Below are 27971 nucleotides of genomic sequence, written 5' to 3' on the forward strand. Positions count from 1 at the left end.
GCCGCTTTATGGAAGTGAGGCATGGGCACTGGTGCCAACTTCAGGGTGCCCTAGTGCCACAATTCTTATGTTGGGGGGCCTGGCCTCTGCCCCCCACTACCTTTGCCCCTCCCACCACTGTGGTGCCCCAGCACCGCCCAATCTTCTTCCCCCGCCACCACCACTCACCAGCACCGCCTTAACTCCAGCACTCAGATGCCGTAGTGGTGACTGAGCTGGGGCCTGTGTCTTCATCATGGGACCTTTGTTGGGACCCACTGTGTCCACAGATGGAGGTTTCGCAGTGGCTGGAGTCCTCATGGCGGAGGCGCAGGCCCCGGTCCAGGTGGGTGGTGGCACTGGAACACGCAGTGTGTGCATGCTGGGCACCCACGGTGTGGGGCCCAAGTTGGCGCAGTGTGGGGCAAGTTACAACTGTCAGGAGTAACACCTCAGCTCATTCCACATATGCTGCATCAGGAGGATTTGGGGTATCAAATGGCAGGACAGAATTCTAAACAAATGCAAAAGTGACATAAAATTATCTCTTGGTTTTCTGAAATTTCATTTCCCCCCAGAAATCTTCTATATGTGTATCCACAACGGCTGAATTTTGCAAACCGCCTGGCTTCAGGCCGAAATATTACAATTAAGATACAGTTTATGTGTGGAGAAGACCCTGCCTGTGCAATGCCGGTAAGATTGTCTATTGTGCATTTCTAGCCAAAATGAAAATAGGCAGCATTTTAAATTTAAAAGTAGTCCAATTTATGACAACATATATTTACTAGGTGGCAAAACAGATCAGATAGTAGCCGAGCTAATTAAAGCTGAAATTAACTATGGTGAGATCTAATACCACCAATTAAAGCCACTTCTGTTAACAAGTCAACTTTAATTTTTATATTTCAAATTGGCATTTGCATGACCTGAGCCTGATCCAAACCTGAGCCTGTCTTCAAATGAATGCTTAATACTGATGCATTATGTTATAACCATAAGCTGTATGTCTTGGTCACTTTTTAATTGATGTTGTTTAATGTATTATGTTTTGTCATGTAGGTGATTTTTGGGAAATCCTCAGATCCAGAATTTGTTGCAGAGGTTTGCACACCAGTTACATATCATAACAAGTAAGGTTATCATTACCATCTATGGCATGGGTTGGCAAACTAAGGTCTGCAGACTGGATCAGGCCCAATTGCCTTCTAGATCCAGCCCGCAGACGGCCCGGGAATCGCTGTGTGGATCGCCGGCACGTGCGTTCTTTCCCTCTTCTTTTCTTCTCAGGGATGGAGCAATCTTGTCCCACGGTGGGAGTTGGCTCGCCCGTCTGCCCACCTCAGCAGGGCAGCGCTGTGAAGGGGGCATGTGACACTGGCTGCCAGCTGCTGCTGCGTTTTCCTCCTGCTCCTCCTCCCTCTCCCTTAGCCTGCCCTTCCTTCCTTCTCCACGCCCCTTTTCCGCATGCTTTCTTTCCTTCCTTCATTCCTCCCATGGTGTTCATTCAGGTGGGTCGCAGCTGCCACTTGCGCGTTGGCGGGCGGCTCTGTCTTCTCCGCGTTGCCTTTCGGGAAGCAGCAGCAGCAGGTGGTGGGTAAAAGCTCTGGCGACGCCCCAGTTGCTCTACCTCCATCCACGGCTCCTCCGCCAAGGCTATTGCTTCTGTCTTCGCCAGCCAACGCAGCCTTCTGCCCTGCCACAGCACCTGGCTGGCTGGAGAAGCCCAACTGCAGCTGGGACAGGTAAAGCAAAGCATCTTGAGGCCTCTTTGCGGGCGAGTGAAATTTGTTCACCGCCACAGCTTAAGAGGCTCCAGAGAGGGCTCCGGGACACTGCTGCTCCTGCTGCTCCTGTGAGTGTTTGGGAAGACAGCTCCCTCCTCCAGCCAATTCCATCGGGCCTAGGAGGCACACATAGCCTGAGCAGCTCTCTGCAGCAAGCGGCGCAAATGTTTTTAATTTTTTTAAAGTGTTCTTCATCTGCTGTACCTTGAATGGTGGTTTTAAAAAAATATTATTTTGTTTTATTATTTTCTTTCTGTTTGGGGAGGGACAAATGTTTAGTCAGGGTGGGGAGTAGTTTAATTTTAGCATAATTGGTTCTTGCTTTGTTTTTACTTTCACTATTTAATTAAGTTATTGTATAGTTTGTATTTTGCTTTTTAAAGGGAAAGGGTCAGGGCTGCCTAGGAGTGGGCCTCAGCCAACAGAATAGCTGGGGCAGGTTCCACCGGGTGTGTGTGTGGTGTAATGGGACACCTGATCTCAGGGATCACGGGCAAGAGGAGGAGTTACGCCAGGACCAGACCATATCATTACCGAGGAGGCAGGTTTAGTTGTTGTTTGAAGACTATCCCTGCTTCCAGGTCTGGTCTTGACAAGATGGATACTGGAATCAGCAAGGGAGACCCACATAACCTGAAGGTGCTGCTGTGCAATGCCAGGTCAATGATTCATAAGACCACTGCCATCCCCAACCTGATTGTGGATGGAGGACTTGACCTGGCATGTGTGACAGAGACTTGGTTGGATGAAGCAGATGGGCCTGTCCTTGCTGCTGCTTATCCACCAGGTTTCTCTTACGCACAGTAACCCAGGTCATGTGGGCGGGGGGGGGGGGGCTGCAGTGATTTTTAGGAAGTCATTAGTTTGCACCAGGCATCCTATTGGGAAGACCCAGTTTTCTGAGTGCATGTTCTGGAAGTTGGGCAATAGGGGCAGTACAGGATTCCTTTTTGTATACCGACCTCCCCGCTGCACCAAGGATTCCCTGCCCAAGCTGCTTCAGCTTGTTCTGGAGACACCTAGTTTGGTTGTCCTGGGGGATTTTAACATCCATGCCGACATGAACTTACAAGGGGCCGCTTGGGACTTCATGGAGAGCATGGCCTCCATGGGGCTGTCCCTGAATAGGTTTGGCGCAACTCATAGCTGCGGACATGCCTTAGACCTAGTGTTCACCTCTACAGATGTTGGTGATCTGACACTAAGTAAAAGCGAAACGAAAGAAGTGCCATGGTTAGAGCACTTCCTGGTGCAACTGGACTTCTCTAAGACCCTTCCCCTCTGCAGGGAGGTGGGACTGATTTGGATGTTCCGCTCATGCCACTTAATGGATCCAATTGACTTCCAGAGATTTTTATCCCATGTTGACGGCCTCTCAGCTGATTCCCTGGTTGCCTGCTGGAATGCAAAGTTAACCAGGGCTATTGACTGTCTGGCTCCGAAGTGCCCTCTCTGGTTGCATGGAGCCCGGACAGCCCCGTGGTTTCCCCCGGAGCTGAGGGTGATAAAACAATCGTTGAGATGGCTAGAGATGGTGGTGGAAAACTCATTTTGAATCAGACCAGACATGGGCCAGAGCTCAATGTCAAGCCTACCAAGTGGCAATGGCGATGGTGAAGAGGACCTTCACTATTGCATCTGCAGAAAACAACAGCAGGAGACTCAGGCGGTTCACAATTTATTGCAACTACCTTAGTCACCGGAGCCTGGTAGGGACCCCAAGATCTCCTGCAATGCTTTTGCAAAGTTTTTTTGCAGATAAAGTCACTCAGATTTGGAAGGAGGTGGGAGCAGGGCTGGGGCGGGAGAGTGCTGGAGTCCTGACTAGTCATGTTACACAGGATCAATTCCAATCTGTTACCTCCGAGCATGTGGACAGGCTGCTTGGACGAGTGAAACCGACCACCTGTCTTTGCCCATCCTGGCTAATAAAAGTGAGCAAGGAAGGGTGATGGCCTCTGTTGGGTGGTGAATGCTTCCCTCTGCGAGGGAGCCTTCCCAGACCTGCTGAAAGAGGTAGTCTTTAAACTGCTTCTTAAAAAAACATCTTTAGACCCGACCAATATGGCCAACTATCACCCAGTCTCAAATCTACCATTCTTGGGCAATGTCAGGTTTAGCACTTCTCCCACACAAGACATGGAAACGCTGGCAGTTTAAGTAGCTGAGGTTTATTTCTCAATAACAGGCTTACAGCAGTCCAAGCTTCCACAACTCATCCTTCGCCGTCGGAGTCAGTTGACTTGACTGGCTTCTAACCCCTCTCAAGGCCAGATATACGCCATGTCCTCCCCTGCCTCCTGCTGGCCTGTCTCTGCTCTAATTGCTTGCTCCACCGCCTACTTCTTGGCGACTCAGGTGCAGCCAATTACTCCTCTGAAGTTGGAGACTCGTTGTTGTTTAGTTGTGTCCAACTCCCCGTGACCCCATGGACCAGGGCACGCCAGGCACTCCTGTCTTCCACTGCCTCCCGCAGTTTGGTCAGACTCATGTTGGTAGCTTTGAGAACACTGTCCAACCATCTCGTCCTCTGTCGTCCCCTTCTCCTTGTGCCCTCAATCTTTCCCAACATCAGGGTCTTTTCCAGGGAGTCTTCTCATGAGGTGGCCAAAGTGTTGGAGCCTCAGCTTCAGGATCTGTCCTTCCAGTGAGCACTCAGGGCTGATTTCCTTAAGAATGGATAGGTTTGATTTTCTTGCAGTCCATGGGACTCTCAAGAGTCTCCTCCAGCACCATAATTCAAAAGCATCAATTCTTCAGCGATCAGACTTCTTTATGGTCCAGCTCTCCCTTCTATACATCACTACTGGGAAAACCATACGGACCTTTGTGTTTGCCTTATAAGGGTTCTATTTACGATACAGTGTCTTGTAGTATCCAAAATGACCCGCCGTAGGGTTATCATGACATTGTTGTAGCACTCGAGCCCGAAGTTCTCCCGCCGAAACATAGAGCACCTCCCCCTTTAACACCTCCCTCTTTCTCGCTGAGGCCCTCGACACTGTCCCCACTTCCTTGCACCGCTTCTAGTTTATCTCATGCGAACTCATCTTCTACCACCTGCCTCTTAAACTCTGCAAGGCCCGCTACCTGTGCCGCTGCTAGTTGCAATTGGTGTGGTTTCAACACATATCTCAACCCGGTGTCTGACTCTCCCTCCAGGTATTCGGGCTTTCGGGACAGAGCGTCTGTTCTCTGATTTTGATGTCCCGGTACATATCCGGAAGTTGAATTGGGCAAAAAACTGCCCATCGGATCTGTCTCTGATTCAGGTGCCTCACAGTTCTCCAGTGCTCCAAGTTCTTGTGGTCAGTGCGCACCTCTACCTGGTGTTGGGCCCCTTTGAGCAGATGCCTCCACACGCCCAGAGCTTCCTTTATGGCAAGCAATTCTCCTTCCCAAATGGTATAATTCTGCTCCAATGCATTCAACTTCTGAGAATGAGACACACACAGTCTCAGATCTCCATGCCTGTCCCTTTGTAGCAGCACCGCTCCTATTGCTCTTTCTGATACGTCCGTCACCACTATCATTGTCTGGTATGGGTCTGCATGGTGCAGGTACTCCTCTGTGGCAAACGTCTCTTGTGCTGCCTCCGTCCAGATGAAAGGCTTCTTCCCCCTTAAGCAGTCTATTTTTTAAAAAAATAATATTTATTGCATTTTTTTAAAAAAAGCAACAAACAAAACACAGCATACAAACAAAATACAAAAATTTCACAATCCATCACATTACTATTTTCCATTGTGTGGGGACTTCCCTCAGTCCCCCTCTCTGAGCTGCATTGTCCAATTATCTCCTATAGCAGGTTCCTCTTCTCAAATCTTAAATTTTAATAAAAAGAAAATCAGTCAATTCTGTCCAAAAATTAAATCATATATATTACCGAAAACCTATCTGCACTTCCATAAGGATACATTATATATTACAATACTTCTTCAGATACTCTCTAAATTTCTTCCAGTCTTCTTTCACCTTCTCTTTCTGGTCGTGGATCCTTCCAGTCATCTTGGCAAGTTCCATGTATTCAAATATCTTTATCTGCCAGTCATTTATCGTAGGCATCTCTTGCGTTTTCCAGTGTTTGGCTATTAATAACCTAGCTGCTGTTGTGGCGTACAAAAAGAATGTATAATCTTTCTTTGGTATCTCATCTCCTATAATTCCAAGCAAGAACCTCGGGGCAAGTCCACCACATGTGGTAAAAGGTACCTTATTTTTCCTTGCATTTCCAACACTTATTATCAGATACATGATGCATTTTTGCCAATTTCACTGGTGTTAAATACCATATACATCATTTTCAGCATATTCTCTTTCAATAGATTACAAGCAGTAAATTTCATACCTTTTTCCACAGTCTCTCCCAATCATTCAACATAATCCTACATCTTTTGCCCAATCAATCATCACTGACTTCACTTGCTCATCTTTTGTGTGCCACTCCAGCAACAAATTATACATTTTAGATATATATATATTTTTTTTTGTATCAAGCAACTCTGTTTCCAAACGTGACTTTCAAATGAAAAACCAAAAATTTTCATGTCCGTTTTAAATACTTCATTAATCTGATGATATTGTAGCGAATCATTTAACTTGTCTTTAAGCTGTACATATGGCTTTAATATATATTTATCTTCTAGCTCAATCAGGACGTCTCTATATTTTAGCCATTTGGCCTCTGTACTCAACCTTCTATGGGCCTTAGCCTCCAACAGTGAAATCCACAAAGGTGTTTTTCTTTCTAACAAATCTTTGTATCTAATCCAAACATTATATGATTTTTAAAACCTCTGTGGGCCTTTATCTTATCATACCAAACATAAGCATGCCAACCAAACACATTATCAAAACCTTCTAACTCCAAGAGATCTGAATCTTCCAAAGTAAACCAATCTTTTAACCAGCAAAATGCTGCAGGTTCATAATAAATTTTTAGATCTGGCAGGGAAAATCCACCTCTCTCTTTTATATCCGTTAACAATTTATATTTAATTCTTGGCTTCTTCCCCTGCCAGATAAATCTAGATAGTACCTTCTTCCATTCACTGAAACATTTCACCTTGTCTATTATAGGGATCACTTGGAATAAAAATAGCATTCTTGGTAGCACATTCATCTTAACTGTTGAGATCCAGCCCATCAGAGATAATTTCAGGTTTGACCATATATCTAAATCTTTCTTAATTTCATTTCACAACTTTTCGTAATTATCCTTGTATTAATTCAATTTTTTTAGCAGTCAGTTTTACACCCAGGTATTTCACCTTTTTCACAAAACTCAAGCCAGTGGCTGCTTCCAATCTGGTTAACTTCATTTTTAATGTTTTTACCTACAACTTTAAAGGTAAAGGGACCCCTGACCATTAGGTCCAGTCGTGGCTGACTCTGGGGTTGCAGCGCTCATCTCGCTTTATTGGCTGAGGGAGCCGGCGTACAGCTTCCAGGTAGTTTTTCTCTTACTTAGCTTAAAACCAGCAAACTGCCCAAATTCTTCAATGAGATCCAGTGCTTTAACAGCACTGGTCTCTGGTTCTTGTAGAGTCAAAACCAAATCGTCGGCAAAAGCTTTTAATTTGTACTGCTTTGACTCTACTCTAATGCCTTTTACATCAACATTCTTTCTTATCAAATTCAGCAAGACCTCCAGTACAGTTATAAATAAGAGAGGGGAGAGTGGGCACCCTTGCCTGGTACCCTTTTCAATTATTAACTCCTCTGAAACCACATTGTTAACTATAACTTTTGCTTTTTGTTCCGAATAAATTGCATTAATGCCATTTTAAAAAAAATTTGGCCAACCTCTATCTTATGCAAATTCCTTTTCATAAAACTCCAGGATACATTATCAAAGGCTTTCTCTGCATCAATAAACATCAAGATTGCTTTATAATCCTTTTTTTGCCTCCAACAGTTCTAAAATATCCACAATATTTCTAACATTATCCTTCATATGTCTACCACGTAGGAAACCCGCCTGGTCTTTATGAATGAAGTCACTTAAGACATTCTTCAATCTTCTTGCCAATATATTTGCAAAAATTTTGTAATCCACATTTAATAATGAGATTGGTCGATAGTTCTTTACTTACATTTTATCCGTATCTGGTTTAGGGATCAGGGTAATAAAGGCTTGTTTCCAGGTTTTGGGTGCTTTGCCTCCCCTCATGATTTTATTGCAAACATCAGTTAAAGGTTGAATTAGCCATTCCTTTAGCGTTTTATAATATGTTGCCGTCAGTCCATCTGGCCCTGGGGCCTTGCCAATTTCCATCTGGCCTATTGCCATCTCCACTTCTTGCATCATTATTGTGTCATTGAGAAGGGTCCTTTTTTCTGTGGGAATTTTCTGCAAACCTTTAGAATCCACAAACTGATATAGTTTGTCCATGTCCTCTTTTTCTCTTCTATACAGCTGTTTATAAATTTTCCAAAAAGATGATCTGATCTCTGCAGGGTTCTCAATATTTTTTCCTGCATCCACAATGGAGGTAATTGTATTCAATTTCTGTCTCTTTTTCAATTGCCAGGCAAGTAATTTACTACATTTATTTGCTGATTCGAATGTCCTCTGTTTCATCATTTTAATTTTCCATTCAATTTCCTGATTGACAATTTGAGAAAATTGCGTTTGCAAGGCCTTAATCTCTTTTTGGACTTGTTGATTTTTTGGGTTTTTCCTTAAATCCTTTTCTTTTTCTTTCAACTGTACTAGGATCTTGTCCTTTTTATCATTTTGGGCCTTCTTTCTAATTGCATTTTGTTGTATTAGAAATCCTCTCACCACTGCTTTGCTTGCATCCCAAACAACCCTTTCTTCCGCTTCTGTCCTTAAATTCAGTTCGAAATAATCCTTGAGGATCGTTTGGGCCTTCTTCAATATTTGATCATTCCTAAGCAGTACTTCATTCATCCTCCATCTGAAAGAACCCTGCAGAGACAACTTGATTTCCAGCAATACTGAATTATGATCCGAACAAGTCTTTGATAAGATATCTGTCTTAGCGATTCTTGGAGCAAGTTCTTTGGATAGCCAGATGTAGTCTAGCCGGCTAAATGACTGATTAGCTTCAGAGTGGTATGTGTAATCTTTTCCCATCATATTCCTTAATCTCCAACTGTCCACCAGGTCAGAATTTTCCACCAACTCAAAAAGGTTTTTGGCAGTCTTCCATCGTTTGTACACAACTCCATTAAAATCTCCAAGTAATCCCTCAAGCAGTCTAAGTGGAGTCGTCAGCTGAGAATAGATTCCTCTCTGCTGGGCGTGTCCCTAACAGACAAGGTGATTGAGTGGGTGGTTGCTGAACAACTCCAAGCATGCCTGGAGGATGCGGACCATTTGCATCCCTTCCAGTTGGGATTCAGGCCTCACCATGGGACTGAAACTGCCTTGGTTGCGCTGGTCGATGAACTCCGGCAGGCTAGGGACAAAGGTGAGAGCTGTTTCCTAGTTATGCTGGATTTCTCAGAGGCCTTTGACACCATTGACCATAACATTCCTCTGGACCATTAGAGGGGCCAGGAGCTGGGGACACTTTTATACAGTGGTTCTGCTCCTTTCTCCTGGGCCGTTTCCAGAAAGTGGTGGTGGGGGATGAGTGTTCAGACCCCTGGGCTTACTTGTGGGGTGCCTCAGGGTTCCGCCTCCCATGCTTTTTAATATCTATATGAAGCTGCTGGGAGAGATCATCGGGGTTTGGGCGGGGTGTTCATCAGTATGCAGATGACACCCAGCTCTACCTCTCTTTTAAATCACAACCAGTGAAGGTCCTGTGTGAATGCCTGGAGGCTGTTGGAGGATGGATGGCAGTTAACAGATTGAGGTTGAATCCTGACAAGACAGAAGTACTGTTTTGAGGGGATGGGGTGGGCGGGTGTGGGGGACTCCCTGCTCCTGAATGGGGTAACTGCCTCTGAAGGACCAGGTGCACAGCCTGGGAGTCATTTTGGACTCACAGCTGTCCATGGAGGCACAGGTCAATTCTGTGTCCTGGGCAGCTGTCTACCAGCTCCATATGGTATGCAGGCTGACACCCTACCTGTCCACGGACTCTCTCGCCAGAGTGGTGCTTGCTCTAGTTATCTCCCGCTTGGACTACTGCAATGTGCTCTGCGTGGGGCTACCTTTGAAGGTGACCCAGAAACTGCAATTAATCCAGAATGCGGCAGCTAGACTGGTGACTGGGAGTGACCACCAGGACAATATAACAATGAGATCTGCATTGGCTCCCAGTACATTTCCAAGCACAATTCAAGGTGTTGGTCCTGACCTTTAAAGCCCTAAATGGCCTCGGTCCTGTCTACCTGAAGGAGTGTCTCCACCCCCATTGTTCAGCCCCGACACTGAGATCCAGCGCCAAGGGCCTTCTGGCGGTTCCCTCATTGCGGGAAGTGAGGTTACAGGGAACCAGACAGGGGGCCTTATCGGTAGTGGTGCCCGCCCTGTGCAACGTCCTCCCATCAGAGGTCAAGGAAATAAGCAGCTATCCTATTTTTAAAAGACATCTGAAGGCAACCCTGTTTAGGGAAGTTTTTCATATTTAATGCTGTATTGTTTTTAACACTCGATTGGGGTCCACACAGAGTGGCTGGGGAAACTCAACCAGATGGGCAGAGTATAAATTAATAATAATAATAATAATAATAATTATTATTATTATTATTATTATTATTATTATTATTATTATTATTATTATTTCAAAATATAGTCCAGCCCCCCACAAGGTCTGAGGAACAGTAGACCAGCCCCATGCTGAAAGTTTGCTGATCCCTGATCTATGGCCTCATATATGAGAAAAATTCTTTAGTTAGGGAGGCTCACCTGGCACCTTTGTTACATATCTTTAAGCACCAAGCAAACACATTCCTCAACTCCCAGGCCTTTGGCTAATTAAACAATCTGTGGCTTTTTAAACTGGGGGAGGGCATATTGTTCTGTTAGTTACTAGGTTATGTATTTTTGCGTTTTTATATTGTAAACTACCCTGTGATCCTCAGACGAAAGGTGGTATAGAAATTTAAATGAATGAATGAATGAATGATTATTATTGGGTTGGGTTTTAAAAACCAATTCATGGAAGAAAATCAGTGGTTAAGATGGCTGCATCAGTTGCTCTTAAATATTAGATGGCAAAGGGAAGAAAGTAATCAGTCAGGAATAGTCAATCTCGAGCCCCCAGTCAGTGGCAAATCAAGGTCAGGTGGTATCCGGTGTGGAAAATTTCTTGCCTCCCCCTCACATTGGGAAAAAAATTTGCCTGCAGAAATGGTTTGACTTTATTTAAAAAAAAATTTTTACACACTTGATCTTAGCCAAAAGGGACTTCCGGCGAGACGCCATTGCTGACGGTCGAGGGTCGTTTCGGCAGCGAGACGACCCTGGCCTTCCTGGGGGTTAGGAGCTCCGCTACCGCACAGCGGGCTCCGTTAAACCGCGGGTCGAGCATCCCGCGGCGTGGGCTCTCCAGCTGGCCCCATATTGCGCTGAACCCTTCTCCCGTTCCCCATGTAAAAGGGGCGCGGGAGTGAAGGAACAACGGCGCAGGGCTGTGGAGGCTATGCCCCAGCCGGGAAGGCGAAGTGGCGGTAGCCGCCAGCAACGAGCGTGTCGTTCTTACCTAATCTGAAGCAAAAGATGAAGAACCCTGTAAGCCGTAAGTACGGAGTTTAATTGGACTGAAAATTTTTAATTGGCTTTCCGGGAGGAACGTTAAAAGGAAGCCCGTTCCTCTCCCTGCCGAACGGAAGAAAATAACAAGGTTTCTAGCTGATACAATGTCTTCACTGAGCTCTCTTTTTGACAAGTACGATCGGTTGAATCCCCGTCAGGGGAGGATTAAGATGTTGGAAGTATTTCTTCTTTAAAGCTGTTGGTTTACAATTTCTGCACCCTGATTAGGGGGGAAATGGCGGCTGAAACTTGTGGCTTAAAGATGGAAAAGTACTGAACTTTGATATTCCCTGCCTACTTCTACCATGCTTGGTTTCGTTTTTAAACTGGCTTTAGATCCGGGTATAACCCAAGAACAAAGGATAATTCTGTTGAAGTTAGAACTTTTAAACCAGAAATTAAAACTGTTGAACCAGAATGCTGATGGAAAGTTTTTTGGAATCGGAAAGGCTTCTGAGAACTTTGCTAAATTGGAAAGAAACCTTGCCAGAGAACTTGAGGAAATATTTGAGGAACAAGATACAGTGACTATGCAACTCCAAGAAGAGGAAAAACCCTGTTGGTGTGAGAGGTCCAGGGTTGTATTGAGACATATTATATCCGATTTCTGGGGTGAGAGCCCAGAAATGAAGGAAAAACAATTTTGGAAACTACAATTAGAAGATGACTGGAAGTTTGAAACGGAGATGCTGGACGGTGACGTATCGTATTTCCTGAGGAGCTCTGCAAGGATGTTTGTGGACAGTATCTTGGCCTTTGGATACAAAGAAAAAGAGGATATTCTGGACAATGATGTTGGAAAGGGGTGGAGAGAGGTTTGGTGGGTGATCCCGAGATGGCGAGGGAAAATGGCAAGAAGAGGGGTAGGGTGAAAAATCTTTAAAATGTAACTAGGACGGCTCATCATGGTACCCTGAAGTCAGTATGTTAAGAATTTTTTGATTTGGTTCTGAGAAGAGATACTTGGATTGTTTCTGTATAAGAATAGTGTGATATTATATAAGGTTAGAATAAAAATATTAGCAGCAGTTTTAGTAAAATAAGGAGTTAAGATTTGTTTTAAGAAGTACCGTATTTTTTGCTCCATAAGACGCACTTTTTTCTTCCTAAAAAGTAAGGGGAAATACCTGTGCGTCTTATGGAGCGAATGGTGGTCCCTGGAGCTGAATTGCCCAGGCGCCAAAAGCAGATTGTGCTTTTTATTTTACAAAGAGAAAAGGGAGTGTTGAAAGGACCCCGCTCAGCAGCTGATCAGCAGGAGATCGGGAGAGAGATAAGAGTCCCCGGCTCCCTTTCAGCCCCGCCCTCCTTTGTTGAATGTGCTGCAGAGGAAGGTTGTTTGTTTCCCCAGGACATGTGACTGGCTGATTAGATTATCTGTCTGGAAACAGTAGAAATGACTCCCTTTCCTTAAGATTTTTCAGAAATGTGAGTTAAACCCCATAAAAACAGGGCTTTTCCTCTTTGCTTTTCCCCCTTTGCAAAAGGAGCTTTGCTTTTCCCCCTTTGCAAAAAAAGCTGCAAAACCTTTAGCTGATCCTCAAAACAAAAACAAAAACAAAAAAAACCCCTAGGGCTTTTCCCTTTGCAAAAAAAGCTGCAAAACTTTTAGCTGATTCTCAAAAAAGGCCTTTTGCCTTTGCAAAAACAGCAGCAAAACCTTTAGCTGATCCTCCAAAAAAACCACCCCCAAAACCCCAGGGCTTTTCCCTTTGCAAAAAAAGCTGCAAAACTTTTAGCTGATCCTCAAAAACAAAACAAAAAACAAAACAAAACAGGGCTTTTAGAGGAGGAAAACCAGAAAAATATTTTTTTTTTCTTGTTTCCTCCTCTAAAAATGAGGTGCGCCCTATGGTCCGGAGCGTCCTATGGAGCGAAAAATACAGTAATATTTTGTATTATGAAGCTACATTTTGTATTAAGAAGTTATATTTGGATATTTTGATGGTAATTGATTTAAATTTCAGAGATGAGAAAGTTATTAAAGTAAATTAGAACTGGAAGCACAGGAGAGAAACGGGGGAAGTCCCCTAATTAGATTTGAAATAAGATTTTAATTAGTGAAAGGAGTGTTGGTGTTCCAGTGTGGGTTTGTATTTCTTTTATTTCTGTTTTGCTTGTTGTATTTGTCTTATTGTATTTGTTTTTGTTTTGTTGTGGAAAACCAATAAAATCTTTGTAAAAAAAAATAAAAAATTTTACAGAGCCAAAGTTGTTGAGCTTTTTGGGGGGAGCGGGCGGACAGTTTCGGTAGTGGAAAGCCTGCATGTGCCAAAGCCACAGCATCTCTCACAGATGTTGAGTGTCACGCAGCATTTTGTCACCCCCTCGGAGGTGTCACCTGGGGCAGAGGCACCTTGCGACGCCTCAGGGCAGATGCTGCACCTGATCTCCGCCGAGGTGGCTGCCAGATCCCTTGCAGGAGAGGGAAGGTGGTCTCAGTTCCTACTGCTGTTTATTATAACCTCAACTCTTGTGAGCATCTGTTTAGGGAGCAACCCTGCGCTTTGTTCCTACCCTCCCCCCCCTTCTCCTCTTTAAGGTCCTGATGTGATGGGTTGTAAAACAGTTCAAAAGAAGTTGAATGAGTTGCCTAAATTCTCCAGGATTTTCTTTCTTAACAGTTCCCCCCACGCCACCCAGATTTGTTGTCATCAGTCCTTCCTCCCTCTCCTGTGTCATAGTTACGCTGGGGAAATGCTGTGCCTTTGATGGAGTTTTATGCCAGGGATGCCCTCCCTCAAATTAAAACAGGACAGAGAGTGGGCTTGAGATGGGAGCAGGGAGGAGGAGGAGGAGGAGGGCACAGGTTTGCGGGACAGGCGGGAGAGTTGGGGTGTGTGTGTGGGTGTGGGTGTGCTTGCCACCCTTCCTGTTGTGCTCTGAGCGCTGGCGGTGGGCTGATGCTGCCGGCTCAGGGAGAGCTGTGTGTGTGTGTTTGCATGCTGACTTGCCAACCTTCCCATGGGAACTGGAACTGCTGCACCCTGCCTCATAGGAGGAGGATTCCCCCCCATTAGGAACGGGATCCTAGCCTGCACCCGTTTTTGGCAAATGGGGATGCCGGCTGGGACTTGGGCTGCGCCAGGGGGCAGAGTGGGCAGAGCCGATGGAGGTAACATGTATTTTGTTAAAAATATTGATTTATAACAAGCTCTTCAGGTTTTATGGAAGCGACTATCATTTGTTATTATTTTTATCATAAGCTCAGCCAAATATAATATGTTTAAGTTGAAGAATGACCATGGGAGAGTGTGGTAGATAACTACCAGTTTTTGATATTGAAAAGTGGATCAAACCTTGCTGGAAGTTGGACATGCCTGGTCTAGGACATCAGGTGCTACGGTATTAAACAAGCAATACCAGTCTTGATGGACCACTGATTCACCCTAAGGCTATGAGAGCACAATAGAGGCAGGAATCTTCAAGGCAACATTTTTAGCATGGGAGCATTATCTTCATTTTTCTCCTAGTATCAGACTCATTATTAGGAAGTAGGTAGAGCAGGGCTTGCTGCTTCTTTTTTGATTCTTTAGTCAGAAGGCTTTGCCCAACTGTTGCACTGCCAGAAGGCTGTGTTCTTTTGCTGTGCTCTTTTGCTGGACAGCCATCACTTGGGAATTGCTGGATGGAGCATCTTTGTGATGGATAATGAGTAGTTTAGTGGGGCTGGTTGTGTTGGTGAACAAGGTGTATAAATCATTGTCTTCCTGAAGAGTGAATATTTCTGCAAAGGAGTGGTGAAATTGATCTAATAAATTTGTTATTCTGATCCACCAAAGATTTTTTGAACAAAATAGTGGCACTGAAATATGAAATCTTCAGAGGTGGCTGATGAAGCTACAGTGTTGCCAATGGCTGCATAGTGCTTAAAAAGCCAGGAGAAGGCTGCAGGTTCACAGGCTCCTCTCCACCTCCTTGGTCAAGTTGGAATTCCGCTATTCGGCCTTAACACTGCTACATATGTTTGTTTTATTTTTTGTTTTCAAATGTAGATCTCCTGATTTCTATGAAGAAGTGAAAATTAAGCTGCCAGCTAAACTCACAGAAAAACATCACCTGCTGTTCACATTTTACCACATCAGTTGTCAGCCAAAGCAAGGAGCCTGTGTAGAAACTCTCCTGGGATATTCAGTAGGTCAATTTTGGTTCATGTTGGCAAGTTCTTAAGGAAATAGACATTTTCCACAAAGCTCAACAATGTTCCACTGCAACAATTTCCCCCTGCAAAACTTGCAAAAGATTTTTCAACCAAAGGCAAAATTATTTGAATTTCTTATGCATGGATGCAAGATTTCAAAGGAGCATGAGTGAAATATAATCCATCACACTATCATGTTTGTAATGTGTGTGACAAAAGCATACTAGAACACAGCTGCAACACACTTGTACATATGTGAAAGGCATATGTAACATAGTTCAAATGACAATAAAATGAGACACGCATAGGTCACAGACAGATGTGCCAGTGCCTGTTGCATCTGTTGCATGTATGATAGTGTATGGACTGGGTACACATGTCTTAGTTCCCACATATAACTCATGTATATCACACCTGTCATAGGCATGTGGCATGTCATCCGTCATCCCAACTAGGAATGACTCCATCCAGGGGCAGCTGCAGCTCTGGTGTATAAATGTATAGCCTACCAAGAAGAGTACTCTGCCTTCATTTGGTTGGACTCTTAAAAAGCTATTCATGATTTTTGATTCAGAAACTAATTAATCACTTTTAAAGAATGAAAGATGGTGGCAGTGATCCACATAACATGTCTACAAAGTAGCTATCGAAGAAAATAGACTGTAAAAGTCTTTACAGTATTCACTATAGGAAGGAATACAATATCAGTTGGTATTTAAATCTTTTACTCAAGAATATAATTAAGCCAGATCAGTATCCAGCATCATATGAAGTAATAATATAACACTGCTTTTCCATTCATTTCTTCAGTGGCTGCCAATTCTGTTAAATGATCGTCTCCAAACAGGCCATTATTGCCTCCCTGTTGCCTTGGATAGACTGCCTGCCAACTATTCCATGCACTCAGCAGAGGTAATGGACAAAACCACAGAAAGAAACAGTTTACCCTTTTAAACAGACATCAAGTATTCAGTCTGAACAATTTATTTTCGGTATAATGCATAGGTGGGCCACTTTCCTTCAAGGGTAATCTGGGTGGACCCAGAGACAAAAGTGTTCTGCATTATCTAACCTGGAATAAAGATTGTCCAAGTCAATTGACTGACTTTTTCCCAAGTCAAGCATCCAGGATAAAAGACAGGGGTGGCAGGCGCGCCGAGTTCCACCCAATATTGGGGGGGGGGCTGGTACGCATGCATGATGTCACATGGTGGGAGGAAGCCCAACGGGGCCTAGTTGCAGCTGCAACCTGACAGGGCCTGCCAGGCTGCGGAATATTGAGGGGCCACAGCCTTCCCTGGTGTGCCGGGGGGGGGGGCACCATTTATTTTTTATCAAATAAAATACCACCCCTTCTAATTGTTCTGAAACTTAATAAAAGGAAGAAGAAACCACTTTGGGGGAAAATAAGGAGGGAAACAAATAGGAAGGAAAGAACTCTGATGAGATGGAAAACTGAGGAAGCTTCCTAGGCCCTTTTTTAGGGGGGTTATTGGGTTGTTGTTGTTTTTATTCTGATTATGTATTTTGTGATTTTGTATTTTGATTTTGTTCTGTGAACCGCACTGAGAAAAAGAAAGAAACCTTCAGGAGGTGTAAGGGGCTGTATAAAATGAAGTCCAGGCCACAAGTTGCCTACCTGCATACTAATATTTGCCTTCCTTAAATAGAGTATCATATATAAATGCAAGGGGTGTATACACTAGGGGTGCAATTCAACATTGCACTAAGATGAATTTATCAGCTTGCCAGGCAGAATAACCCTCTTCTGCCATGTGCTGTTCTCGGGGTTCTCTTGGCACCACCAGAGCTACACAGGGTGGAAGCAAGGTTGGAAAATCCCATGCATAGGAATCCTACTGAAGGGGTTCATTAGGTGGATCCTGCCCTATGTATGTTAAATCTCAGCAAAGATGAAGAGATACTGAGGGGGGCGGGAATTTTTCTATATGCAAGCACAGCCACTAGAGTAGCTACAAAATGGAAATCACAGAATATACCTACCAAGGAGGAATGGATTTGTAAGCTAAATGAATATCTAATCTTGGCAAAATTAACTGCTATAATAAGAAATCAATAGAACCAAAAATTAAACAAATTGGAAATGCTATGAGGACTATATGGAAAAGCACTGTTCAAAAAAAGATATTCTAATATGCCTAGACTAAAATGTGAAGTATGTGACAGAAGAGAATTCAGTAAAGAAAGAAAATAGAAATAATAAAAAACTGGGGAAGATCACAGAATGCAAAGAATACTGTAATATATGTACTGGAAGGAAATCGAGGGGGGGAGGGAAGTAAGAGGAGAGAGAAAAGAACAAACGAGTGATTAAGGATACAGAAAGGGGGGGAGGGAAAATGGTGGTGGAATTGACAGATCTGTAATGTATTGTAATGTATTGTAATACAACAGAAAACTAATAAATAAATAAAAATGCAATTTTAAAAAATCTCAGCAAAGTCTCTGGAAGTAATATGGGGAGAGACATAATCTGGTTCTCCAGCATGAAACAAAAACCCAGATGAATTAATCACATACTGTAAGCCATATAAAATGCCATGCCATAATCACAGCAACCTGATAGGCTGAGAATGACCTGGACTGGATTGCAAATGTTAATGTTGGGTGTAAACATTACGTGTTAATTGCAAAAAAGGCCAAAAACTTAGTAGAATTGTATTGGCATCTTGAATACATTGTGTGTGTGTGTGTGGTTTGATCAAGTTGTTTTATCTTCAATACAGAAAGTTCCTCCACAATCTCCTCCAGTTAAATGGGTTGAAGGACACAAGGGAGTGTTTAATATTGAGGTGCAAGGTATATCATCAGTTCACACACAGGTGAGGATTTAATTTTTACCTAGAGACTGGCAACTGAAATCCCAAGCATCAGAGGAGTTATTTCAAGTTCATCACTTGGATAAAATGACTTACTTAAAAAAATTCTGGCATTAGAAAAAACATTTGTTGGAATACCTGAAGCCTGAGTTAGAGCTGTCACTAGCTTCCAATTCAAGGAAACCCAACTTAAAATATAATGCAACTTGCTTATTTGTGTGGTTCCATGAGACTTTTTTTTAGAGTCTTAAAAACCACAATGCAGCACAGGTGCTGAGCAAGACTGGTTTGCAGTCCTGTTGTGTTCCCAACGAAGTTCTCAAAGAAGCCCCCTAGACGAAAATGGTGTCATAACTTCCAATTGAAATCATGTGCATTGCCCTTACAAGTATCCATGAAAAGAACCAAGGAGAAGGTGTCAACTTCCAGTAAATTTGGAGCCTGTTCATATACCAGTTTTAGCGGAAGGGGTGCTTCATAAGCCTTTCTCATTAGACCATTTTAGGCATGAACCCCCAACACACACAAACCGGTTCTTCTGCTACTTGGGTGTGTGTGGTGTGTGTGTGTGTGTAATGGAATATGGGTGCACATTAAGTTCAACAAAGTTTATTCATGTGTATCTTAGAATAGGGTTGTGCTTCAAATGGGGAAATAAAACCTGTTCCAGGATAAAAGGTATGATGTGGTGTTCTCCAAATGTAATCTTAGTTTCATTGCTTTGTTGGCTTTTTCACTTTAAATTAAAGCAGTTAAGATTACAATCCTGAAAAAATTACACAAAATGATGTGTTAGATTGACTTAATGGAATTGTGAGTAGGATCACATTGTCATATTTTTAAATGTTACTGAGAAGTTTCTAGATTCTGGCACAAATACATAAATAGCAGACTAGCGTGATTGCATTACAACTTAATTTCTATAAATATTGTCCTGTATTTCAAAGCAGTTTTGAATTTTAGAGAAATATCAGACATAATTAAACATTGATCCCTTATGATTTCTTACCATCTTCCATTTTCTGTTTGGATTAATAATTAGTAGTGGAATAGATTCCCCACATCATATACATCTTTCTGGCTTATATTTATAGGACAATCACCTGGAGAAATTCTTCACCCTGTGCCATGCACTAGAAAGCCAAGTTGCATTCCCCATTCGAGTGCTGAATGAGAAGATCACAGAAGCCACTCTTGAACATGAACTAAAACTCAGCATTATCTGCTTGCATTCCTCCCGCCTGGAGCCCCTTGTGTTGTTTTTACACTTGGTGTTGGATAAACTCTTCCAGTTGGCTGTCCAGCCTATGGTTATAGCTGGCCAGACAGGTACTTATCATTGTAGTTTCATAAAGTGATGCTGTTGATGGCCAAACCCCATCATACTTTCTGCAGCGTTTTGGTTTGGTTTTACAATAAAATGCTATTTGCTACATAAATAGGAAGAAAAGTGTTTTGAGGAATGTATTTGCACAGGGGTGTCTGTGATAAAGTGGACTTGGATCCTTTTATACATTTTCTTTGATGTATCAGAAACTAAGTGTTTTCTTTTTGTCTCCAGCCAACTTCTCCCAGTTTGCTTTTGAATCTGCAGCTGCGATAGTGAACAGCCTCCACAACAGCAAGGACCTGAGCAAGGACTTGCATGGCAGAAACTGTCTCCTAGCATCTTATGTCTACTATGTCTTCCGCCTTCCTGAAGTACAAAGAGATGCTATCAAGCTAGGTATTGTTTTTGGGCTTCTAGTAAAAATAAGCTGCTTATGAACTGAACCTTCTGGTTGTGGGCAGCAATTAAGAAGGTCCTGAAACCCTCTTTGCTCATTTATAGCTCAATCATGTGGATAAGTGCTCAGAAATAAATTGCAGTGAGTGCTGCTGGTCTTAACTCCAATTAAGGGTGCACAAGGTAACAGCGTCACTGAGGATGAGCCAGATGAGGAGATGTATGTGACATAGTAAATGCTATGTATGTTGAGTGATGCAATGTCTGAAATTGCATCATCACTAAAGGACCTCTGGACAGTTAAGTCCAGTCAAAGGCGACTGTGGGGTGTGGCACTCATCTCGCTTTCCGGCCGAGGGAGCCGGCGTTTGTCCACAGATAGCTTTTTGGGTCATGTGGCTAGCATGACTAAACCACTTCTGGCACAATGGGAAACCATGACGGAAGCCAGAGCACACGGAAACTCCATTTACTTTCCCACCGCAGTGGTACCTATTTATCTAATTGCACTGGTATGCATTCAAACTGTTAGCCTGGCAAAAGCTGGGACAGAGCAACGAGAGCTCACCCCGTTGCGTGGATTTGAACCTTGCCAACCTTTTGATCAACAAGCTCAAGAGGCTCAGTGTTTTAGACCACAGCGCCACCCATGTCCCTGATGCATCATCATCACTGTCAGGTGGATGTCTAATCTTTCACCAAGGGCAATGACATACCTCCACAGTCTTCCATGACTTAAGGATGGAACCTAATACATAGATTATAAGCACAGAAGAATGACATAAAAGTATATGTACATCTGCAGTGGCCTGCCAATCCTCCTCCCATGTGTGGAGTGGACAGAAGAGGCTGCCTAGGGAGCCAGGGCATCGCATGAGGTGCTGGATAGCACGTGGATGAGCATCACCACTTGAGTTAGGAGCAAAGGCTGATAGGACATGGGCTACAATAATGTTTTCCTCTTGGCAGGTGCAACAGGCAGCACTAACCCAATTGAATCTCGTTATTACACGTATGGCCGCACCACAGCTATCTCCGTGGGCTCTCGACTCTTGCAAAGCCGGGTAACAAGCTGCAGTAATCCAGACATTGCTGGGACACAGGCTTCTACTGATGAAGAAGTCAGAAACATGTCTTCCAAGGTAAGGGGCAAGAATAAGATCCTGGAAAGCTGAAATTCAGGATGGGTTTCATTTTTGGTGCTTATTGTTGCTACACCCAGTAGCTAATGTAGTGTAGTTTATTGGAGCAACTAGAGTCGCTTCATGGACTAAGCACTAAGTGTTAACAGTTGTTTAACACTTATAGCAAGCATTATATTGCTTATGTTTACAATTATTGGATCATCAAATGGCTAGAGCCAGTTACTGATCTCATTTGAGGCTTTGAGGCAGGTAATGCAAAGGATGCCAGTGTTTTTTACAGTAGCAATCATTACTTTGCATTGCAGAATATAGGAAATCACAGAATACAAACAAAAGAGGAATAAAATCCCAAATGCACCTCAAACGTTCCAAATAACTTCATAATAAAACAGGGCAAAAATACAAAATCTGCACTAACTTTCATGTAATGCCCTTCTGGTTGTTGTTGTTGTTTAGTCGTTCAGTCGTGTCCGACTCCTCGTGACCCCATGGACCAGAGCATGCCAGGCACTCCTGTCTTCCACTTCCTCCTGCAGTTTGGTCAGACTCATGCTGGTAGCTTTGAGAACACTGTCCAGCCATCTTGTCCTCTGTCATCCCCTTCTCCTTGTGCCCTCAATCTTTCCCAACATCAGGGTCTTTTCCAAGAAGTCATAGAATCATAGATTTGGAAGAGACCACAAGGGCCATCCAGTCCAACCCCCTGCCAAGCAGGGAACACCATCAAAGCATTCCTGACAGATGGCTGTCAAGCCTCTGCTTAAAGACCTCCAAAGAAGGAGTCTTCTCTTCTCATGAGGTGGCCAAGTATTGGAGCCTCAACTTCAGGATCTGTCCTTCCAGTGAGCACTCAGGGCTGATTTCCCTAAGAATGGATAGGTTTGATCTTTTTGCAGTCCATGGGACTCTCAAGAGTCTCCTCCAGCACCATAATTCAAAAGCATCAATTCTTTGGCGATCAGCCTTCTTTATGGTCCAGCTCTCACTTCCATACATTACTACTGGGAAAACCATAGCTTTAACAATACGGACCTTTGTCGGCAAGATGATGTCTCTGCTTTTTAAGATGCTGTCTAGGTTTGTCATTGCTTTCCTCCCAAGAAGCAGGTGTCTTTTAATTTCGGGACTGCTGTCACCATCTGCAGTGATCATGGAACCCAAGAAAGTAAAATCTCTCACTGCCTCCATTTCTTCCCCTTCTATTTGCCAGGATGTGATGGGACCAGTGGCCATGATCTTAGTTTTTTTGGTGTTGAGCTTCAGACCATATTTTGCACTCTCCTCTTTCACCCTCATTAAGAGGTTCTTTAATTCCTCCTCACTTTCTGCCATCAAGGTTGTGTCATCAGCATATCTGAGGTTGTTAATATTTCTTCCGGCAATCTTAATTCCGGTTGGGGATTCATCCAGTCCATCCTTTCGCATGATGAATTCTGCATATAAGTTAAATAAGCAGGGAGACAATATACAGCCTTGTTGTACTCCTTTCCCAATTTTGAACCAATCATTTATTCCATATCCAGTTCTAACTGTAGCTTCTTGTCCCACATAGAGATTTCTCAGGAGACGGATTAGGTGATCAGGCACTCCCATTTCTTTAAGAACTTGCCATAGTTTGCTGTGGTCGACACAGTCAAAAGGTTTTGCGTAGTCAATGAAGCAGAAGTAAATGTTTTTCTGGAACTCTCTAGCTTTCTCCATAATCCAGCGCATGTTTGCAATTTGGTCTCTGGTTCCTCTGCCCCTTCAAAATTCAGCTTGCACTTTTGGGAGTTCTCGGTCCACATATTGCTTAAGCCTGCCTTGTAGAATTTTAAGCATAACCTTGCTAGCATGCGAAATGAGCGCAATTGTGCGGTATTTGGAGCATTCTTTGGCACTGCCCTTCTTTGGGATTGGGATGTAGACTGATCTTCTCCAATCCTCTGGCCACTGCTGAATTTTCCAAACTTGCTGGCATATTGAGTGTAGCACCTTAACAGCATCATCTTTTAAAATTTTAAATAGTTCAGCTGGAATATCATCACTTCCACTGGCCTTGTTGTTAGCAGTACTTTCTAAGGCCCATTTGACTTCACTCTCCAGGATGTCTGGCTCAAGGTCAGCAACCATACTACCTGGGGTGTATGAGACCTCCATATCTTTCTGGTATAATTCCTCTGTGTATTCTTGCCACCTCTTCTTGATGTCTTCTGCTTCTGTTAGGTCCTTTCCTCTTTTGTCCTTTATTATGGTAATCTTTTTCCAAAATTCCTTTCATATCTCCAGTTTTCTTGAACAGATCTCTGGTTTTTCCTGTTCTGTTGTTTTCCTCTATTTCTTTGCATTGCTCATTTAAGAAGGCCCTCTTGTCTCTCCTTGCTATTTTTTTTTTTTTTTTTTTTTTTGAAATCTGCATTCAATTTCCTGTATCTTTCACTATCTCCCTCACAATTTGCTTGCTTTCCCCCACTTTTTGTAAGGCCTTATTGGGCATCGACTTTGCTTTCTTACATTTCCTTTTCATTAGGAGGGTTTTTGTTGCTGCCTCCTGTATAATGTTACGGGTCTCCATCCATAGTTCTTCAGGCACTCTGTCCACCAAATCTAAATCCTTAAACCTGTTCCTCACTTCCACTGTGTATTCATAAGGAATTTGATTTAGATTGTATCTTACTGGCCTAGTGGTTTTCCTTCAGTTTAAGCTGGAATTTTGCTATAAGAAGCTGATGGTCTGAGCCACAGTCAGCTCCAGGTCTTGTTTTTGCTGACTGTATCTTTGGCTTCTCCATCTTTGGCTGCAGAGAATATAATCAGTCTGATTTCAATGCTGCCCATCTGGTGATGTCCATGTGTAGAGTCGTCTCTTGTGTTGTTGGAAAAGAGTGTTTGTGATGACCAGCTTGTTCTCCTTACAGAACTCTTATTAGCCTTTGCCCTGCTTCGTTTTGAACTTCAAGGCCAAACTTGCCAGTTGTTCCTTTTATCTCTTGACTCCCTACTTTAGCATTCCAATCCCCTATAATGAGAAGAACATCCTTCTTTGGTGTAATTTCTAGGAGGTGTTGTAAGTCTTCATAGAATTGGTCAGTTTCAGTTTCTTCAGCACCGGTAGTTGGTGCATAAACTTGGATTACTGTGATGTTAAAAGGTCTGCCTTGGATTCGTATTGAGATCATTCTATCATTTTTGAGATTGCATCCCAGTACAGCTTTCACCACTCTTTTGTTGACTATGAGGTCCACTCCATTTCTTTTACGGGATTCCTGCCCACAGTAGTAGATATGATAGTCATCCAAACTGAATTCGCCCATTCCCGTCCATTTTAGTTCACTGATGCCCGGGATGTCAATGTTTATTCTCGCCATCTCATTTTTGACCACATCCAACTTACCAAGGTTCATGGTTCTTACATTCCAGGTTCCTATGCAATATTTTTCTTTACAGCATTGGACTTTCCTTTCACTTCCAGGCATATCCGCAACTGAGCGAACTTTCGGCTTTGGCCCAGCCGCTTCATCAGCTCTGAATCTACTTGTACTTGTCCTCCGCTCTTCCTCATCTTCCAGCGTCATAACTTTTATATGCCTGTTGTCTTTGTCCATGGAGTTTTCTTGGCAGGGATACTGGAGTAGCTTGCCAGTTCCTCCTCCAGGTGGATCACGTTTGGTCCTTCTGGTACCTTCAGCATTGTTTAGGATCAATTGGCAATAAATCCCTATGTTAGAGAGTTGAATATTAAAAGCAGATAACTTCTCCAACTATTTCCACTATAAAACTTACTTTATTCCAGAGGTGTGTTGTGTCTACGTAACAAATGAATCTGACCCTAAAGTCTATGCAAGAAAGGTTCACTCAATGCTGGATGGGATTGAGAGTCAGCATGAAAACTGGGAATATAATCCTAAACTGAAAGATATGAGGCCAGTTGTGTATTTGCATTGTTTAATTTATTGAGTGTATAACACTTGCACACTCCACCACGGGTAATGGTGTTCATGTTCTCTTTCTTTTTAAATATTTGTATTTTATTCAGCATTCATAAAACATATAACACATAAACAACCATAGCCAACTGAAGTACTATTGGATACAACATTGTGATATATAATGTCCAGTTGATTTAATTCTGTGTGTCCCTCCAGAGAAATCCATGAGTCAAAGGTGGCTATTGGGGGAATCTGCTGTATTAACATTAGAAATGAAACAAAGCACTCCATTCCAAAATTGTCAGCATGTCCTCTTGCCTCCTTCATTTGGCAACTTAATTTCTCTGCCAGAACAATTTGTTAGAAATCTAGTATACCATATGCTAGTATACCACCTGTGTAGGGTTAAACCAAGTTTATTCTTCCAGTGTAAGCAAAGTTGCCAAGCAGTCACCATAAAAAGTCACCATGTCTTTATTTGGTAAGACTGTGTGTGTTCAGGCATTCATTCACTTCTGGTAATTTTATCCAGGTTGCAGATCGGAGCTTTAACCGGATGTCTTGCTATAGTGAGCCCACCAGTGATATGTCAAGCCCCTGTGGAAGCCCTCGACCGTCCAATAAAAAGGTAGTCTGCCACATAATGCAACACCAGTCACTGATGAGGTCTGCAAGCACACCAGTTTTGGCAATAAATATTCCTGTGAAGAAAAAGGAAGGTGTGGAACCCTTTGCATGGAGGGTTGTACTGGGCAGACAAATGAACCATTTTGCAGAGATTCAGGTGATCAGTAACTGAACACCTAAGTCCAATCATCTTTGGATAAATTACTTTAAGGGTCCATTTGGACCAGAATAGTAGCATATGAAATTGAAAAATAAATAAAACCAATGTGTTTACAAAATTACTCTTAAACAAGTGATCTCTACAATGTAACAGAGTGGTTTAACTAAAAAAAAAAAAAAAAAAAACCTTTTTGGAAATATACTCAATCAGCTTTCTCCAGTGCAGCAGAAAAAGAGTGAAAGGCAAATGATAAAAGGACTGAAGTTACCAGCAAATCACCCTGGGGGGCTGCGGGGAGAGTGGCTACGAATGGCAGGAAGCCCAGTGTTCAAGGGAGGCAGCATATGGCCAGGCAAATGAAAAGAATGAGCCCATTTTGGTGTTCACGCCTAAATGCCCAAGTGCATTCAGCCAGCCAGAATGTTCAGCCACATTTGAAATATCTTATTCGAAAAATGATGCCTACATTGATTTCAACATTGCTTTAAATAATGGTAGTGGCTCCCGTGTTGTTTTTATGTGCCATTTTCCTTATGCATATATATTTTTTATGAAATTAAAGATTAAAAATGGTGTCTGGATTCCATGGAATTTGTAGGCCAACCTGGCTGCACATTAGCCAATTTACCGTCGCAAGGTCTCTGGCAGATTCAGCAATGTGTACCTAATATTGTAATACCTCCAAATTATTTTGGCCTTCAGTAAATGAACTTAATATTTAATATATTTATATTTATGTATTTTGTTTTGTTGGTATTGTTAATTCATTTTACCCGAGATGTTAATGATCACCGCTGCCCTGTTTTCCTTCATGCTGTTCTGCCTCAAACCTGCTACTTAGGGTTGCAGCTACCTGCTTTTTCATCTACCAGTTTTCTCTGTTTTCTATGCATGTGTGTGTGCACTAAAAAGGTTCTCATTTTAGATTTCCCCTCTCAGTGTTATGTTGTGTTGAGGTCCAATGTTGAAAACCAGATTATCCTTTTTTTGTTTGTTTTTAATATACTGTGTAGCACTTCCATGAAGAGTTAGCACTTCAGATGGTAGTCAGCACTGGCATTGTGAGAGAATCTGTCTTCAAGTATGCCTGGTTCTTCTTCGAATTGTTGGTAAGATTTTATAACGGTGCTTTGTTTTCAGTAACCAGGCAAGTTCAGTGCATTCTCATTGTTGGAGGTTTTGAAGAGGCCCAACTGAATGAAGGTGAAGAACGTTTTAATCCCAACATGGTTCCTTGCCCCTCGTAGCTGTTGAGCCTTTCTCTGTAATCATATGAAAGTGTGAATTATGGGCAACCTATAAATGATAACAGCTTAGTCAGGAAAGGGGCTGTGGTGAGGGAATAGCTTTCAAGGAATCGGGACCATTTCTCCAACAGCACAGTAGAGAGTTCTTTAGGCTCTGCTTAAACTCTGGGTCACTGATAAGCCTGTGAGGATTTGACTGCCAGTGAAAGGGAGGAAAACTGACTCAGCTGAGCTGATCACTTGCACAGCAAGAAACAAAAGGAGAGAAATTTAAACATGATGTGTGTGTGGTTCATTTTTAAAATAAAACTCTGTGTCTAGTGTTACATTTAACTATGGAAACCATTCACCATGTTTGCACACCAGGATTTTGTGGATCAGATGTATGCCACACCAGAAGATGCTCGCCTGATGGAGCGGAGCCACAACACTAGCTTCCTGGCAGTTGTGTCACTGCAGGGAAGGCAAGGGCTGATATGGTGCACCAGTGAAGTCAATTTAGCAATGCCGCTGGTGCGCCCACAGCACCCCAACCTCCCTGCCTTTCCTCCTCTCACTCAGTAACCCAGATGCCAGAAAACTAGCATTGCAGTTCTGTCTCACTCGGCAAGCCTCTCATGTGCAGGCAGAAGCAGAAGTACAAATATAGGCCAATTTAAACATGACACCAGTTGCATGAATCCCTACACTGATGTCGTCGTGATTTTTTTATCTAAAAAAACCACCAGTATTATA

The 27971-nt window shown here is 43.0% G+C and overlaps 1 protein-coding gene across 1 annotated transcript in view; it reads left to right on the plus strand.

Moving 5' to 3' along the window:
• Window positions 1–27971, plus strand: part of DOCK8 (dedicator of cytokinesis 8) — a 172266-nt gene that overhangs the window by 81251 nt on the left and 63044 nt on the right. Inside the window, exons 15-24 of the mRNA XM_033163798.1 lie at window positions 558–675; window positions 1042–1112; window positions 15438–15576; window positions 16394–16495; window positions 18331–18426; window positions 19518–19752; window positions 19985–20149; window positions 21119–21291; window positions 25735–25830; window positions 27003–27098. Of these exons, the coding sequence (XP_033019689.1) occupies window positions 558–675; window positions 1042–1112; window positions 15438–15576; window positions 16394–16495; window positions 18331–18426; window positions 19518–19752; window positions 19985–20149; window positions 21119–21291; window positions 25735–25830; window positions 27003–27098 (1291 nt within the window). The remainder of the gene's footprint in view (window positions 1–557; window positions 676–1041; window positions 1113–15437; window positions 15577–16393; window positions 16496–18330; window positions 18427–19517; window positions 19753–19984; window positions 20150–21118; window positions 21292–25734; window positions 25831–27002; window positions 27099–27971) is intronic.

Source organism: Lacerta agilis, chromosome 11, assembly GCF_009819535.1.
Source record: "Lacerta agilis isolate rLacAgi1 chromosome 11, rLacAgi1.pri, whole genome shotgun sequence".
NCBI classification, from domain to species: domain Eukaryota; kingdom Metazoa; phylum Chordata; class Lepidosauria; order Squamata; family Lacertidae; genus Lacerta; species Lacerta agilis.